The sequence below is a fragment of the Perognathus longimembris genome, chromosome 12, assembly GCF_023159225.1.
Source record: "Perognathus longimembris pacificus isolate PPM17 chromosome 12, ASM2315922v1, whole genome shotgun sequence".
Lineage (NCBI taxonomy): Eukaryota > Metazoa > Chordata > Mammalia > Rodentia > Heteromyidae > Perognathus > Perognathus longimembris.
Window position 1 is genome coordinate 57475250 of NC_063172.1, and position 17295 is coordinate 57492544.

At 36.2% G+C, this 17295-nt stretch overlaps 1 protein-coding gene across 2 annotated transcripts in view; it reads right to left on the minus strand.

The window, feature by feature from the left end:
• Positions 1-710: 710 nt before the first annotated feature.
• The window catches only part of Tmem68 (transmembrane protein 68), a 30770-nt gene continuing 14185 nt past the window's right edge, over positions 711-17295 (minus strand). For both annotated transcript variants that reach the window (XM_048358354.1, XM_048358353.1), the window contains exons 3-7: positions 16730-16894; positions 13791-13984; positions 10212-10272; positions 8452-8591; positions 711-1545 (exon numbers count right to left, since the gene is read on the minus strand). In XM_048358354.1, coding sequence (XP_048214311.1) covers positions 1441-1545; positions 8452-8591; positions 10212-10272; positions 13791-13984; positions 16730-16894 — 665 coding nt within the window. In that variant the 3' untranslated portion in view covers positions 711-1440. The remainder of the gene's footprint in view (positions 1546-8451; positions 8592-10211; positions 10273-13790; positions 13985-16729; positions 16895-17295) is intronic.

Here is a 17295-nt window from a genome sequence, read left to right on the forward strand (position 1 = left end):
TTGTTTATGTACATATACATACCATAAATATACACTCATAATACAAAAACCTACATAAAACCCAAACACTTAACACCTAGAAAATGGAGGGTGATGCGGCATATGATTTCAGATACTTTTCTGTTTAAATACTTATTAAAATCAGTTTTCAGGGAGGCAACAAACCAAAAGCCATTCATTTTCAGAGCACTTTGTGTTCATGTAAATTCATCATTCAAGTACATTTTTACTGCAATACACACCATCTAACAAGCTGCAAAGTCAAACTAAATAAGCCACGACACTGAACAGAGCAGAGCTCTCCTTGGTTCCGCTCTCCAGAGCCTAGAATGAGCCTCTAATACAAACCATGGCAGGACTTCTACATTACACTATTAAATGTCATGTTATAGAGCTGACAGTGCATTCTAGACTGTTTTACAGGCTCTTGTTAAAATATAATAGACACAATGCCAGGCGATGGTAGCACATGCCTGTAATCCTAGCTACTTAGTAGGGTGAGATCTGAGGATCTCAGTTTGAAGCCAGTGCAGGCAAGGAAGTCCATGAGAGCCTTACCTCCAATTAACCTCAAAACAGCCAGAAGTGGAAGCATTGACTCTGAGCACAAAAACTAAGGATAAGTGACAGCACCTAGGCCCTGAACTCAAGACCTAGTACTGGCACACATACAAAATAAGGAAAAAATAATAATAGCAATTGGAAATTACACTATTCTTAATTTCTTTTTACTTACTTTGAAGAATAAATACAGTACACCTTTTTCATTGTGCTTGGCAACCAGACATCATATTTGAAAATGGACAAATATATGTACACACTCCTAAAGAGTTTGATATTGTGTAACTAATTCAGTTATAATTTTGGTTCAACAGTTATCAATCACAGTCAAGATAAACCACTCAAAATAATTTTCTTTACCACATTATTTTCATGTTTTTAAAAATTAAACTTTTGAGGCACAAAAAGCATTGCATGATTTGTTCAAAGTTACAAAAGGACTGAAGCACAAATAAAAGCATATCTTACCTAGCCTAATCAAGCAATTATGTGAAACCTTAACATATACCTTCTCTCTAAATTAGTTCAGCCAAACAAACACAGAAATTAGATGCATTATTCAGGAATACTGCTCTAAACTGCTGTCTAAACTGTTGTTATTAAAAATGTTTGACTTCAAGAACATAAAAATGTTTACCATACTAAGAATTTACAAATAAAATATGATCATTTTCTGAATTATTAGGCATGTAATGAGTTGCTTATTAAATTTGACACAATTGATTACAAAATCACAACTGACAATATAAATTTAAATAAACAAGATCTAAGAAAGATGCTTATTAACATGATCTTTTAAAAATACCAAGTATCTGACTTATAAAAGGTAAAAGACAGTACTATAGTTGCAAACATACTAATTTAGACGTATTAAGTCATCTAGTTGACCTTCTGTTTTTTATGAAAACGTTCTAACAATGCACTCATAATATTTCCTGGTATTCTTTGGTGCTCATCAATCAAAGCTTGAACAGCATTCTTGGTCTATGAAGAAAACAGAAGAAAAGCCATTATCTCTTTGGGACTCAATATAGATCAGCCATCTTGTAAAGGTTTGTGTTCTCCTACTTTTAAGAAGTAGTCTCCTCTCAGGATGAACTGTTTCCTTCTCAGCATACCACAGCATATTTTTATTACAGTTATATATTATTGTATTACAGTTGTCCACTTGATTATGTCTACACTGAGCTCCTTTAGATCCCTCTTAGTATTTTACCAACAATGAGTACAAAACTGCCTTGCAGACCACAAACACTAATATACACTGTAGAGGGGAAAAAAATCTCAGAAAAAAGTAGAAAATGTTCTAGCAGTTGAGTGGAAGGATTCACTTCTTCCTGGCTGCTCATGGACTATATAACATGAGCTCATAGACTATATAACAGCCTTCCCTCTGCAGTCCCATCAGGTACGGCGACAGCAAGAAGTGAGGAGACAAGAATGAGCTGGCGCACTTCAGTCATCACCTTGATTTCCACAAAGCTCAACAGGAAAGGCAAAAATTCATACCAAAGGAAAAGCCACTCAGGATACATCAAGAAATCTGGACACCCCTGCTTGCTCTTTGAGACCGGGTATTCCTATGAAGCCCAGCTTCAAAGGGGCTAGGATTACAGGCATGTGCCTTCTCTCTGGATTAAGAAATTTTCTAAAGCTCTGTGTTTTGCTTCCCACTAGGTTAATGTCAAAATTCAACAATATTTTTACTTTCAAATCAGTTCAGAGCTATTTGAAATTTTTATGTATATGCATAGTACATGTATGTCATATACACGTCTTTTTTTTAAAGTAACCTGAGTAAATAAAGCCTAGCCCAAACATGTATTTTTAATATATGCCTCTCTAAACCAGCTTTCACATCTGTAAAATGAGAAGTACTTCTGGGGCTGGGGATATAGCCTAGTGGCAAGAGTGCCTGCCTCGGATACACGAGGCCCTAGGTTCGATTCCCCAGCACCACATATACAGAAAATGGCCAGAAGCGGCACTGTGGCTCAAGTGGCAGAGTGCTAGCCTTGAGCGGGAAGAAGCCAGGGACAGTGCTCAGGCCCTGAGTCCAAGGCCCAGAACTGGCCAAAAAAAAAAAAAAAAAAAAATGAGAAGTACTTCACACAGTTAGTGAAAGGATTAAATAAGCTTGAAATGACATCTCCAGGTGCTTAGTACAGTGATTGACATACAGGTTGCATTCTGTGAAGTTTATATATTTCTAAAATTTCATTCATTTATTCAGGAAATGTTAGATGCTATCAAAGCTATCATGTGAGTCAAACAAGTTTGTCATCTCAAGGCACTCACAGGAAGAATTAAGTTCAAAATGATTACAGTCTGAGATCATTTGTCATATGTGCCATCTCAAAGAAATTCAGACTTGAGAGCACACTGAGTAGATGGCAATATGGGAGGACATACAATTGTACTGTTTGTTCAGGGTCTTAAAGGATGAGTGAGATTTTAATAGTGACACAAAAAGAGCATGAAGAACAATGACCGTGGAGAAACAAATGTGTAAGGGAGGGAAAATTATTCTTTTTAGCTGGACTTTCAAGTCTGTGTTCAAAAGGTCGACAATATAGGCTTTAAAATTAAGCCTCAAGTAAATATCCAACAAGACTACAGATGATTTAGTATGAATTGAGGAAGGAAAGAAGGATTTGTAGATGAAGTACCAGGGCTATGCATTAAGAAAATGCAGTTCATGCAAATATTACCAGTAAACCTTCTGTCCCTAAACCCCAAAACCAGGCTTCCCTTTACCTGTCCTCCCGGTCAGCACTGATTCCCCCTTTCTTGTAATCCTACCCGCTTCTGGACCCTGGCACTCCCCTGATTTTCTGATGGCTCTCAGGCTGTTCCCTCTCCTTCTGCAGAGCCATCCTCTCAAAAGCATGCATGGAGTTACTCCCCAAATGCTCAGGAATCTCAACCATTGCCCCAGCTTCAACCACCCCTCGTTTTTCATCTTCAGTCTTCTCAAGCCTCACACTGGTATGCTAAATATGATTTTCTTTGGATATTTTTAAAAGATAACTCACACTCAACATGCTTCATTTAAGACTAAATTAACATTGATCTTCTCCTGAGCCCCTCTCTGTCCACAAATGGCCCTCCCAGCAATCTTAGAAGCCAAAGCCCGACACTTCCGGCCTCTCACTCACACCAGCCCACCACTGACGTTACTCTTCAACCTCAATCTCTCCCCTTCTTTCCATCCTCTCTACCGTAGTAATACAGGCACAATCAAATCATCTGTGTCTTCATGTAGGTGAGAGTATGGATGAAAACAGAGAGAGAGAGAGAGAGAGAGAGAGAGAGAGAGAGAGAGAGAGAGAGAGAGAGAGAGAGAGACTAAGAAAATGAGCGCAGAATAGAGACTGAGAGATCTTTAAGGAAATCCTGCCATCTTTGCCTTAATACAGTATATTTTAATTAACATTTTAGGTGGTGTCTAGAAAATGACTTTTTTCCACAACCAGATGACTGAACCATCTCTGACCCATTTTTATGTAAATTTTCACTTCTATATTTAAATATTAATTTGCATGCTAATGTTTTTGGATTTGTGATAATCTAGGGTCACTATGTTATAGTTTGTGCTCCTATTACTAATAAGGGAGATGAAAATGCCTTCAAAAAAGGATAATTTCAAGTACTCTTGATTTCAAGCATACTTTATGCAATAATGTCAACTTACACATTCATTTATCCAGCGTGACACTGCTAACTAGTGGCAGAGCAGGGACTGTGGCACATCCATAAGCGTCTAGGCCATGGTTGATTTGGGTTTGGGATTTTTCCCTTACTTCTCTTACTTCCTATTTCGATCATTAAAAAGTAAGGCAATATCTGGGGGACAGGGGAGTTCCTAACTGGCTCTGACCCACTTAAATCTTAATAGATATGCAGGAGAAAATTTGAATTCAATTATATTCTAAAGAAGAAAAAAGGTTTTTCAGGGAGCAGGTATTAACAATGGTATATTAACAATGGTAGGAGCAGAGTGTTAGTGCCAGATCTCAGCCATGTCGCATCTCAATGCACGAAGCTCTCAGGAAAGAACTCAGCCCTAAAAAGCCAGCATCACAGGGTTTTACTCTCAGGACACAAGACAGAAATAATGTGTGAGTACATTTAGTGAACCATGAGAATCATTTGAGAATTGCCTTGTGAAGGTTTTTCCATGTCACCTGCTTTACATGAACAGCGTCCTTTAACACCGTGTTATAACTGCTGAATGTTTTGGGGGTTTATTTTGTTTTTAAATTTAGGCTAGTATGGGGGCTTGAACTCAAGGTCACCCACTATCACTCAGCTTTCTTCCTCATGGCTAGGGCTCTGCCTCTGCAGCCACACCTCCAGTCTGGCATTTTGCTAGTTAACTGGATATGTAGTCTCGCAGACCACATGGGCCGGCAGCTTCTAACTGCAAGCCACAGGTCTCAGCCTCCTGAGAGAGCATTACAGGCATGAGCTACCAGAACCAGTTTGCATGTCTCATATATACATACATTCACATATACAAATATGTACATACACATATATGTATATCTTTAAGTACTTGTACAGAAAGGTTTCAACATATCAGCTTATGAGTACAATGCATCTTGCATATCCTTTCCTAAGGGACTGAACTTGCTAATCATGATACGGCAGGGTGTATCATTCATTCCCCTACCAGGCCATTCCCATGAGAGGATTGCAGATTCTGCCTTAAAGTAATCTACTATGGCCATGTTGACTGCTTTGATCAACAAAATATCACTGGGAGTAAGTGGGCCACTTCAGACAGAAGCTTCAAGAGCCACTCCCAGGTTGCACTCCTGACCTTTCCTCTGCCATGTAGACAGCAACATGCCATATGGTATTACCTTTTCAGCCTGAGTCTCAAAGCAATGAAGGCATGGGGAGGACAAAGCTGCAGCTGAGTCTCCAGAAAACATAGCCTGACAAAGAAATGAAGTTTACTCTGAGATGTTGTTGTTCATTATTGCAGCATAATCCAGTAATGCTGATTAAATACTCAGTTTTCTCTTGTGTAAAATTAGTAAGGTCTACACTATAGGGATGATGTAAGAATTAAGCTAGATAATGTAAAGAAATAAGGTTATCTTCTATGGAAAAAAAGTCCTAGCTGGTACCAGTGATACTACCATGATTCTTAATTTCAGATGTTAATTCAAAGCAGTCCTCTATGGGTACAAAGACAAATAAATGCAAGGAATACAGCTCAGAAATAAACCTTCCTGTCATATGGCTAAATGATCTTCAATATGAGCTCCATGATCACACCATGGGAAAGTACAGGCTCTTTGGCAATGGCTCTGGGAAAACCCAACAGATAGCAAAAGAAGGTGTGAGTATGTTGAAGCTACAAAACAAAAATTAACTCAAACAGACCAAAGAGGTAACTATAAGAATCTAAAAGGATAAAATACTAAGGTCTAAAACCACTAAAGATAGAACCAAATAGAAAATGTAGGGGAAAGTTCCATCATCTGGAGTTTAGTAGTGATTTTTTTTGGTAGCACTACTTCAAATTCAAGGCTTCCCAACAGCATAGAAAACAATCAAAAAAGTGAAAAGGAGCCTACAGAATCAAACACATTTGACACAAGGTTAAAAAATGGAATAAAATTCTATAACTCAACAAAAATTAGGCAAATCAGTTATAGAAACAGCCCAGGTGTCCTACAACAGACAAATGGTTTAAAAAAAATTGTCTCACACACATGCACACATACCCTCTCAATGGAGTTTTACTCAGCCATTAAGAAGAAAGAAATTATGTCATTTGCAAGGAAATATATGGATCTGGGAAAAAATTCTACGGAGTGAAGTTAAATCAGACCCAGAAAGATAAAGGTGCATGTTTTCTCTCATATGTGAAATGTAAACCCAAAATACAACTTCTCATGTAAACATACACAGGGACATATGCCTATATATACAATCAAGTTGCCTAATGTACAGTATATGCAGGAGTGAAAATCAATGTGGTAAATCCTTTGAACAATTAAGACAGCATAAAAAAAAAATGAGTACCAGCAAGCTGAATGGGAAACTGGTAGGAAAGGCTAGATGAATGAAAAAGAAAACAAGAGACAAATATAATCACAGTACTCAGTGCACATGTATGAAAAAGAAAGTGAGCAACTTTAGGCCTCAAAGGAGAGCAGGCGTAGAGAGGGTGAAGGAGAATGACAGAAGGGCTAACTAAGATCAAGATGCACTAGGGGCTGGGGATATAGCCTAGCGGCAAGAGTGCCTGCCTCGGATACACGAGGCCCTAGGTTCGATTCCCCAGCACCACATATACAGAAAACGGCCAGAAGCGGCGCTGTGGCTCAAGTGGCAGAGTGCTAGCCTTGAGCGGGAAGAAGCCAGGGACAGTGCTCAGGCCCTGAGTCCAAGGCCCAGGACTGGCCAAAAAAAAAAAAAAAAAAAAGATGCACTAGACACATAAATGTGACCCCATTTGAAGATTACATTTAAAAAATAAAATAAAATCTTTCAAATAAGTTGAAGTGCAATGCCAAACCCCAATAAGACTTCATCTCACTCATATTTGGATGGCACTATGTACAAAATCAAAACAGAAAAATGTTGATAAGGGTTCCTTCTCCCACGATAAGAACATAAAGACAACTGTCACCACGGAAAACAAAATGGAGATTCCTGGAAAGTCACAAATGGGATCGCCACAGAACCAGCAATCCTGTTCTGCACCTCCATCCAAACAGGTTCTCCAAGAGCCATTTGCACACCTATTCATTGTGGTATGCTATACAATCTAGCCAAGTAGAAACAACTGAAGTGTCCATTAGCCGATGTGAGTAGGTACAAAAAATGTAGTAAACACACACAAGGGACCAGTATTCAGTCTCAGAGAAAAATGAAATTCTGTCACACGCTACAAGATGGATAAAACTTGAGGACACTGTGATGTATGAAAAGAGCTAATTACAAAGAGAGAAAAATCTGTATCATTTTAATCATATGAAGTTATCTAACGTACTAAGAAACAAAAAGTAGAAAAGGGGGTGCCCAGGGCTTGGGGGAAGGAAGAATTTATATACTCTCTTTTTTGGTTTAACTGTTTTTCCAGTAGAGTCTCGTATTTTTGCCTGGGGCTAGCCTCACACTGTGAGTTCCTACTTCCTCGCCTGATGTGATTCTCTCACACAGCTAGGACTACAGACATGCGCATCACACCCACCTTACAAAGTAAGGTCTTGCTAACTTTTTGTTTGGCTCGTCTTGAACTGCGGTCTTTCCAATCTCTGCTTCTTGATCATCTGGGATTACAGGTATAAGCCATTGTGCCTGGTTTCTGCATGGCATTTTTAAATTTTCCATTTTCTTTGATCTCTTTGCAAGAACTCGATTACTGATCATTTTGCTTTTAAAAATCTCCACACTGACTTGTCACACAAATTTACTTGCTGCCTTACTTTAGCAATTATCCTTCTTTCATCCCCTGCAGTCTGTCGTTGGTCCTTCTGTCTCTCTAGCCTGCCTGGGAAAGGCTCAGTAGTTACTGCAGAGCAAAGCCTGTAGATCTTCAGAAGTAATCAATCAGACTTCTCTCCCTAATTTTAAGTTCCCATTTCCAGACATAGAAAAATATGTCTCTAGATGTCCCGAAGGAGCCTAACAACTCCATCACTGACCATCAGCCATTAAAAGTCTGTAGGACCACAGTCCCCAAACTCCTCTTATCACAACAAAAAAATGTCACCAAACCCAAGGCCTTTTGTAGGACAAAAGCCCCACTGGTGGAGGAGCCTGACACAGAACATACTTCTAGGATACATAGAGGAATAGCCATTTTATATCTGGTGATCTCAACAGAAAATTCTGTCCTAAGACTAAGAAAGAAAACTGATTTACCTTTTCAGCTAATTCTTCTGCTGTGACCTTTGGATCATATGGAATGGGATCCCCTAAATAGGTTCGCAACTTCACTGGAAAACCCCCATACATTGGTACAAATGGATAGCGGAATTTTTCATACAGCCACCTAAACAACCCTGTTTTAAAGGAAGCAAAATCATTTTTATTGATCAAATACTCTAAATATGTAATTTTAAGCTTTCTTGGCAATTAATACTTCCTTCAAAAAAAGATCAATTTTTCATTCACTATAACACACAGACAACGCACAGGCCCCTAAGACTCATGGGTTTTTGTAGTAAATCTAAAAATGAAAAAAGTTAAGTTTACTAACTGGGAAAGAGAATTCAAAAAACCAAAGGAATTTGAAAAGACAAACCAGTTACAAGTGCTGAAGATCAAAGGGTAAAGCCTGCAACCAAGAGCAGGCAGCTCAATCTCAAGTCTAGCCGGGAAATAGGTGACTCATGGGTACAAACAACATCCCTGGGAGCAGGATGATTTGTGTACACACGAGACTACAGTGCATTCACAGGTTGTGCACAGACTACAAAGCACTATGGTAAATTAGGAAAAACAACCACTGTATCAAAGCAAAGAATTACTAAAGCTAAAGACCAAATTTGAAATACAGAAGGATTAAAAGAAAGTGGTAAAAATGTAAAATAAGCAGATGGACTAAGTTTAAAACACAAAAACAGCATCTGATAAACCCTAAAAGGCCAGCCCCATGGGCTACAGTTTTATATGGTGTTAAAAGTTGAAAATACCTCTTATATATGGAAACAAAAACTACACATTCCTGAAATTAAATAAAGAAAAAGAAATCCCCACACACTATATTTGAGATTCTGAGCTTTAAAGTAAAAAATTTAATGAACTAATTAATTAAGCAAATACATTTTCTGGAATAATTTCTGGTTTGCCAATATAAAGAAACAGATTTGGAAAAAATGAGAAATACTTTCCAAATATAACTAAATATCACATCATAAACTTCATATCAATCTGCCTTTCTAGGATAAATCTAGGGAGAAGTAGCAGAAAAATTAAAACTTAAAGCAATGGGAATTTCAAGCTCTTGAAAAAGAGGCCTTATACTTGGATAGAAATCCTAACAATGTAGAGGTAGGGATATAAAATATAATTGATTGAATACAATACAAAAACAATGGTGTACAACAAACTGAACTCTTCAAAATAAGAAAACAGATAGGGCAAAGAAAAATCACGTTCAATTGTTGTCAATCTAATAACCAGATTAAAAGTTTACCTTTTAATTTGCAATAAAATTAAATGAAAGGAACTTTCAAAGTAAATATACTACAATTCAAAACACTGAAGGAAAACACAAGATATGAGAGAAATAAACCTAAGAAAACTAACAATAGCACCTTAGTTCAATATGTAGATCATCTATTTTTCAGAGTTGAGTTAAAAATGCAGTGTGCACATTTTTTTCTAAGCCTCGTCAAAATAGTCATTTTTCATGACAAGTAGTGGTTTCGTAGTTTTATAATGACATTTTTAAGTTCATTACAAATAAGCTTCCATATGCATATGATATTCTCAACAAAAATACATTTAAGAATTGCCATTGCTTACAACTAGTTATGATTTAGATTTGATATAAAATAACATTCAAATAATGTCCATTATCTAAAGTTAATAACTCAAAAGTTTTCCTTATAAGGCTCAAAAATTCAAACATTTTAAATACTACACAGTAGCTAAAAACCGTATGAATCAGAACTTACTTGTTCCTCCAAGTGATCTAAATCCTTCTCGAATGTTTTGTGTAAACATAGGAATTATGGGCTAAAGAAAAGAATTTGAGTTAAAAAGTAAATAAATAAATCCAAACAAAATCTCCATGAGTCAGTAAAGCAAACTGTTGAGGGCCTTGATTGAAATTGTAAGAATAACATTTTAAAAATAAAGGCATTCTTAAAGTAGTGTAATTTGTCATACTAAATGTAGTTATAAAAACGTAATTCTTTAGGAAACACTACCCTCCAGTGGCAAGATACAGCATTTCATTTACCAGTTTTCTTAGTACTCCATATAAACCCTTGAAATTAAAAAATAAGACACTGCAATAATCATTAATTTTTTAAATGAATGTGGTAAATTGGCTTTAATGGGCTCCTGTTTAGTAGATTACTGAATAAAAGTTAGATGGTAAAACTCCTAAGGGGAAATTTAAATAAATTTAAATGATAGGTTTGGGTAAGCTGTCATATAATGAAACACTTTTTTGTGAGCCTATTGAAACTAAAATGGTCAATATCAACAAAAAGTAAGTATAAGACTCATATTTTTAAAGGGAAAAGGAAAAATACATGTACTGAGGAATTCTTTGTACAGGTTCATAACTTTTACTTTCATGAATATTAATGATTAAGTAATTTTAATAATTAAAAACATTAGATACAATAATGTAATATAATATTATGATATCAGATAAGTAGATTATACCACTGAATATTGAAGCAGGTTTTAAAATTTGGGTAAAATATTTTATTATATAAACAAATATACTGAATTAAATGTTTTAAAATAGATAAAACTGCACCTGTGTATATGAGTGTGAATTGTAGGTTTAAGATACCTGAATTGGCTGGTATTTTAAAAGTGCTTCTTGTTCAGCCTTGGAAAATACTTAAGACTAAAGGAAAGAAAACACACCACGGCCTTTTTTTTGGTCGGTTGTGGGGCTTGAACTATTTTGAAGACTGTACTAACCACTTCAATTTCTCACTCTTGCTTCCTGCTAGTATGTCACAATTTGGATGTTATTATTTGTTTATTTATTTGCAATGTGGGGGTGGACTCCAGGGCCTATCCCCATGCCAAAAAGTGCTCTATGGCTGAATTACACTCTCAGCCCAGTAGTAACCATTTAAATGTAGTTAATTCTTCAACAAATCTTAACGTTTTTATTCATAGCTTATGATAAATTTGTTAGGCTTAAGATGGGATTTTCCAGGTGATACTTAATTTTCTGGGGACATGTGTGTCATATATTACAGAAATATTTCCTTCACGTATCTGGAAGGCTTCTCAACCTCAGCTGTCGGCAGACTCACTGCGGAAGGTAGTCAGAGCCGACAGCAGCGCCGCGGCCTGGAGTCCTGAGCAGTGCTGTCTGTGGCTGCCTTGTGTATGGCCAGATTCCTTCCATCCCTCCTGCTCTGTGCCTCAGTCTCCTCATTTGTCACACTGCAATATGACATATATCACCTGCTTCAACGTTGGGCTGACCACAGATACCCAACTTGGAATGTCATTTTGTAAATCTACTGCATTGAAGATTTTTGTTTGTTTTTCAACTTATGAAAAGATAATTCATAAATTTTCTGAAATTTTATATAAAAAACCTTCACTGAATTATCTAGATTGTCTTAACTGCTTAAAAAATCCTTAAGGGGGGCTGGGGATATGGCCTAGTGGCAAGAGAGCCTGCCTCGTATACATGAGGCCCTGGGTTCGATTCCCCAGCACCACATATACAGAAAACAGCCAGAAGTGGCGCTGTGGCTCAAGTGGCAGAGTGCTAGCCTTGAGCAAAAAGAAGCCAGGGACAGTGCTCAGGCCCTGAGTCCAAGGCCCAGGACTGGCCAAAAAAAAAAAAAAAAAAAAAAAAAAAAAAAAAAATCCTTAAGGATTAAAAAAGTGCTCTTCATGTTATTTCAGTCTTTCTTCTAAGCAATGATGCTTAAAACTGCTGTTTTAAAAAGATGAGTTAGAATTATAAATTTATGTGATTTCAAATCTATTTTGTCTTCTTTATCTCAAATTTAAGAGGAATTAATCTTCAAAATATAAAACTATCTTCAGGTTAATTCAGTTTTTAGTTTTTATTATTGCCTTAGTATATATTACATTGATTATCACTTATTTTTGTAAAACTTCATATAATCTTTTCTATTCCACATTATTCATACAGTCTAAGTTTTTGTTTTCTACATCAGAGTTTATGATTTTTTGGTAAAATGTTTTACCTCAGCCATATAACATTAGCAATATAAAAGTAATATCCTTGTCCTCAAGGACTTTATAATCTACTGTAGGACACTACTATTTAAATATTTATGTTATTTAGAGACAGGCAAGTACCTTCACTTGTACTAGAATCATATTATAAAAAACACTAGAGCAACAAATGACTTCTAGTTATGGTTACACAGAACACACAGCACTATGTATTTTACTTTATTATAAACTTCGCAATTAAGACATAAAACTATCCATCCTCCATCAGGTATAATTATTTGGTTAGAAGAAGTAATCACTAATTTTTCTTTTTGAATCACAAGTCCTTATTTGCAAGACAGGCAGTGAAGTTAAGGGTGTAGATTGGTCTTTATGCAGCAGCAAGGGAGACACAAAAGGTGAAGGTTACTGGCAGTAGTCTCTATCAAGCTTGGAAAAGCAACTATCTATCATGGAAACTACAATTTATTTTCCTAACAATCTAAAATGAAACTTAACAGCAACAAAGAGAAAAATGTCCTAAGGAAAAGATATGTACTTCTTAGAATAAAGTATAATATAGAGACCAAAAAGCTAATCACTTTTTTCCAAATGCAACAGAAAAGAACAAAATGACATTCAAATTATCCCATCTATTAAAGTAAAATAATTAACAAGGATTACCAGGCACACAATTAGTTTTACTTACAAATTTATTTGGGAAAAATGTTTTTTAATCATCTAAATTATACCAGTCTATTTCTTATCTTTATCTTATCTTTATTTCTTTATCTTAGCTGATGAAAAAAATACAAATCCGTACTATTTCTGGCTTCTTAAAAAAAAAAAAAAGAAAGAACTATTAAGAAACACAACATCCAGCCACACAAGAAGTGCAGTCTGCAATCCTAGCACTCAGGAGGTGGAAGCAGAAAGATCATGAATTGTAGGCCAGCCTGAGTTCAACAGCAAGACCATGTGTGTCAAAACTCAAAAAAAAAAAAAAATCTGGAGGATCTCAGTTCAAAACCAGGAAGGGCAGAAAAGTCTTATCTCCAATTAACCAAGAAAAAGATGAATCTGGAGGTACAGCTCAAGTGATAGAGTGCCAGCCAAGCAAGCCAGAATCAAACACTAGTACTACCAAAAGGAAACAGAAAACAACAAAAAAGTGCTACATCAATTTAAGATTGCTTATCATGCATAAAGATTTTCTTTCAATCCTTATTGTATTATATAATAATCTTTAAAGTCTTCTAACAAAATGACCTAAGCTCTTATCTACCTTGGCTCAGTACACATAAGCATTTATTTTAAATCTAGCTCAACTTTATTTGAGCAACTTCTGTGACACAACTCACCACTTGTGCATCAATTGCGACCTGAGCAAAGCCTTTCCGGTTGCCCCATATGATGTTGTAGGTTTCATCACTAATGAGGGCCTCCCGAACTCCACCTGGTGAGATAGCTAACAAGTGCCCACTCCTCAGAATTTCAACACATTTTTCTCTTGGTCCGTGTAGAGCACAAAATACATCAAGTAATAAACTAAACCCTGTAAGAAACATGAGCACAAAGTTACACCTGAATACTCCTTGTTCACTTCTATAAGAAAGTCTTTACAGCCAATATGATCTACTCTCCATACTTCTCAGTAGACTTTGGTTTCATAAAATCAACACTTCAGAGGGTTAACATAAGAGTAATATTGCTTACAAAGAAATACCTTCATCGTACTGACCTGTTACTACTGATTACTCCCTGCTGATAACTACAACTCTGGCTATTGTACAAATCTGAACTCTTTAATCAAAGTTCACAATCAAACAAAACAGAATCCATTTTATGGATGAGGAACTTGGGTTCGGCAATTAGTTAACAGGTTCAACATCACACAGCTGAAAGTGGTAAGGCAGAAATTCCCAGCTAGTTATGGCCAGTCCAAGCTTCTTGCACTACATCTCATGCCAAGCTCATTCTAAAGTGTCTTTTTAGGATAGTCAGAGATGAAATTCCATCAGGAACAGCAAGCCTATCTCACATTGACCACAAAAGGAAAAAAAAAAATCACTTGAGACGATGTGAATCCATGTTTTGTCATGCCAAAACTGGCAAGACTATAATCAAATATATTGAAATTGAAAGTTATTATGCTAATGCCTCAGTAATTTTTTAATTAGTAACACTGGCAAACATCATTAAGAGTTTTTAGTAAAGAGGATATTTAATTCAAGATCAGCTAATTCTAAGTCTGAACACCAAACAGCCTTTCAAATTACAACTACTTATGAATAAAAGACATAATCCTGTCAGTAATTAGTAAAAGCTGACACTGGAAAATTTGAAATTCCTCCTTAAGATTGAGAATATAGAAACAGGGGCTAAAAACTCTCAGGACTAACCAAGCTTCTCACTTATTTAAAGAGCTTAAGTTAGATAATTAAAATTAAGATTTAAATAACATTTACTCTGTATTATACTAATAGCTCACAAATTTAGCTAGATGAACAAAAAAAGAACACTTTGTAAATTAATTTGGCTAGATGAACAAAAAAAGAACACTTTGTAAATTATAAGAAAAAATATAAAATCTTCTCTTTTAAACTAAGATTTATGATTCCTACCTCTAGAAAGCAATGCCAAAATATCACAAGGATCATAGAGGAGAGCTTTTTTTTAAGCCAAAAATATTCACATTTTTGTTAAGCTCTGAAAAGTAGAAAAAAGGAAGCAACCTAATGTTCCATAATAGAAAAATGGTTAATTATTTTAATTATACATTAAAACTTGTTCCAGGCGGGCGATGTAGGCTCAGTGGTAGAGTACTTTGCTAATACATGCAAGATCCTAGATTCAAATCCTACCATGATTTTAAAAAAGAAGGCTTTTCCATGTAAAACATAGTAAGATGTTAATGCTTATATTAAACCTTTTTTAAATTGTTTGCAAAACATGTGGAAACATGCAATTTAAAAATAACTGAAATCAAAATAATATTGGAATGGTAAAATTAAAACACGTTTTGATATTATTCTGTTATTTGGTTTCCAAACCCATTATAAACTGGCCATGATACTTTTTAAAGGAAAATCTTACAGCCAATTTAATTTATAATGAAGAAAAAATGGGAGTTTCATAGCACAACAATATCCAAAGCACTAACCATGATTATGCAAAGCACTGACGTAGGCCATAACTTAATTCACTGCTTGGTTTGAGTCTGTCTGGTTGATGGGTCAGCTTTGCTTTTATTATTCCACGGAACATACTATCAACTTTCTTGACTTGTTTCTAGTGATTTGGTGACAGGAAAAAAAAAAGATTTAATCTCAAGGAGTTTCATTCAAGGATTAAAAAAAAACTTTATTGTGTCTGAAACCATTTTGCTAATTAATGGTTTTTAAAAGGTACAAAATCTTCATGACAGACTTACAATAGTGTAGTCCTCAATTTTCTTAAGAAAATTAACTTGCCCCCAAGGCAAATTATGTATGTATGCTAAGAAACATAGTATAAATTATCTTATGTTAAAGATAGTAGTATGTTAAAGATATAATATACCCTGGCTATCCCTTTCCCTACTTTTGATTTCTTGAACTCTAGCAACAGTAAAATTAAACTATAAAACCCAATTATCTCTGAAAACTTATCGTACAAAACATTTAATGGCCTTCAACATCAAAATATACATTGTTGTACAAATTGTAACTTATTTTTAAGTTAGAGATTTGGGCTAAGAATGTAGTTCATTAGTAGATGATTTGTCTAGTGTAGGCAAACACTTGGTTATAATCCTTAATGGGACAAAAAGCAAGGAAAGTTCAAGATTGGGGGCTGGGAATATGGCTTAGTGGCATGAAGCCCTGGGTTCGATTCCCCAGCACCACATATATAGAAAACGGCCAGAAGGGGCTCTATGGCGCAAGTGGCAGAGTGCTAGCCTTGAGTAAAAAGAAGCCAGGGACAGTGCTCAGGCCCTGAGTCCAAGGCCTGGGACTGGCCTTTAAGTGAAGTATAATGGCAGTCCGAGCTACTTGGAAGACTGAGGATAGGAGTCTCCCTTGAAGCCAGAAGTTGGAGCCCAGCCTGAACAACATAGAAAGTCCCTGTCTCAAACACACACACAAGCTTTTAGATATACTACCTAAATAGGATTATTAGATATCCTCATGAGAACTCTGAGCTTGTACCTTAAAAATGTGAAATGCTTCTCCAATGATACTAAAGTGCTCCAAGACAGACTACCATGTAACTTAATCCTGATAAACACTTTCACATGGCCATCTACAGTGAGGTTTACCTGGAATTTTAAAGACAAAGTGATCAGCTACTACTCGGCATGTCCTGCCTTTGTGGATAAAGATTTTAGCCATGAAGTAGTAAAAATCTATAGGAATTGCTCCATGATAAAAAATTATAAGTGCTGGTCCTTCTGGGATTTTTTCCATGCCATGAACTTCATAACCTGTTCAAAAGACAAAACGCAGACATTTCAGACACTTAGGATTTATTTATCTGATAAAATACAGTAACTCAGAAGCTGTCTTTTCTTACAAAGAACATAACCCTTCTTGGTAGCCATTCCCTGTCCCTTTCTCTTCCCCCTCCTTCCCTTGAATGAGTCAGTAGTTTAACCATAAAGATGGACGGGGTAAAGATGCCACTGGAAGGAGAGGTGGCTCATGAGTGCTGGAAGGCCACAGAGAATGAACACCTAAGTGACTCAGAATGGGGAGTCCAAGGTAGACATACACAAAGCAAAGAACTCCAAAGCACAGGGTGGTGGGTTGAGTGGGAAAAGGAGGGCAGTCAAGAGTGGACCAGGCATAGGGATCAGAGACTGAGTACACACAGTGCACTGGCAAA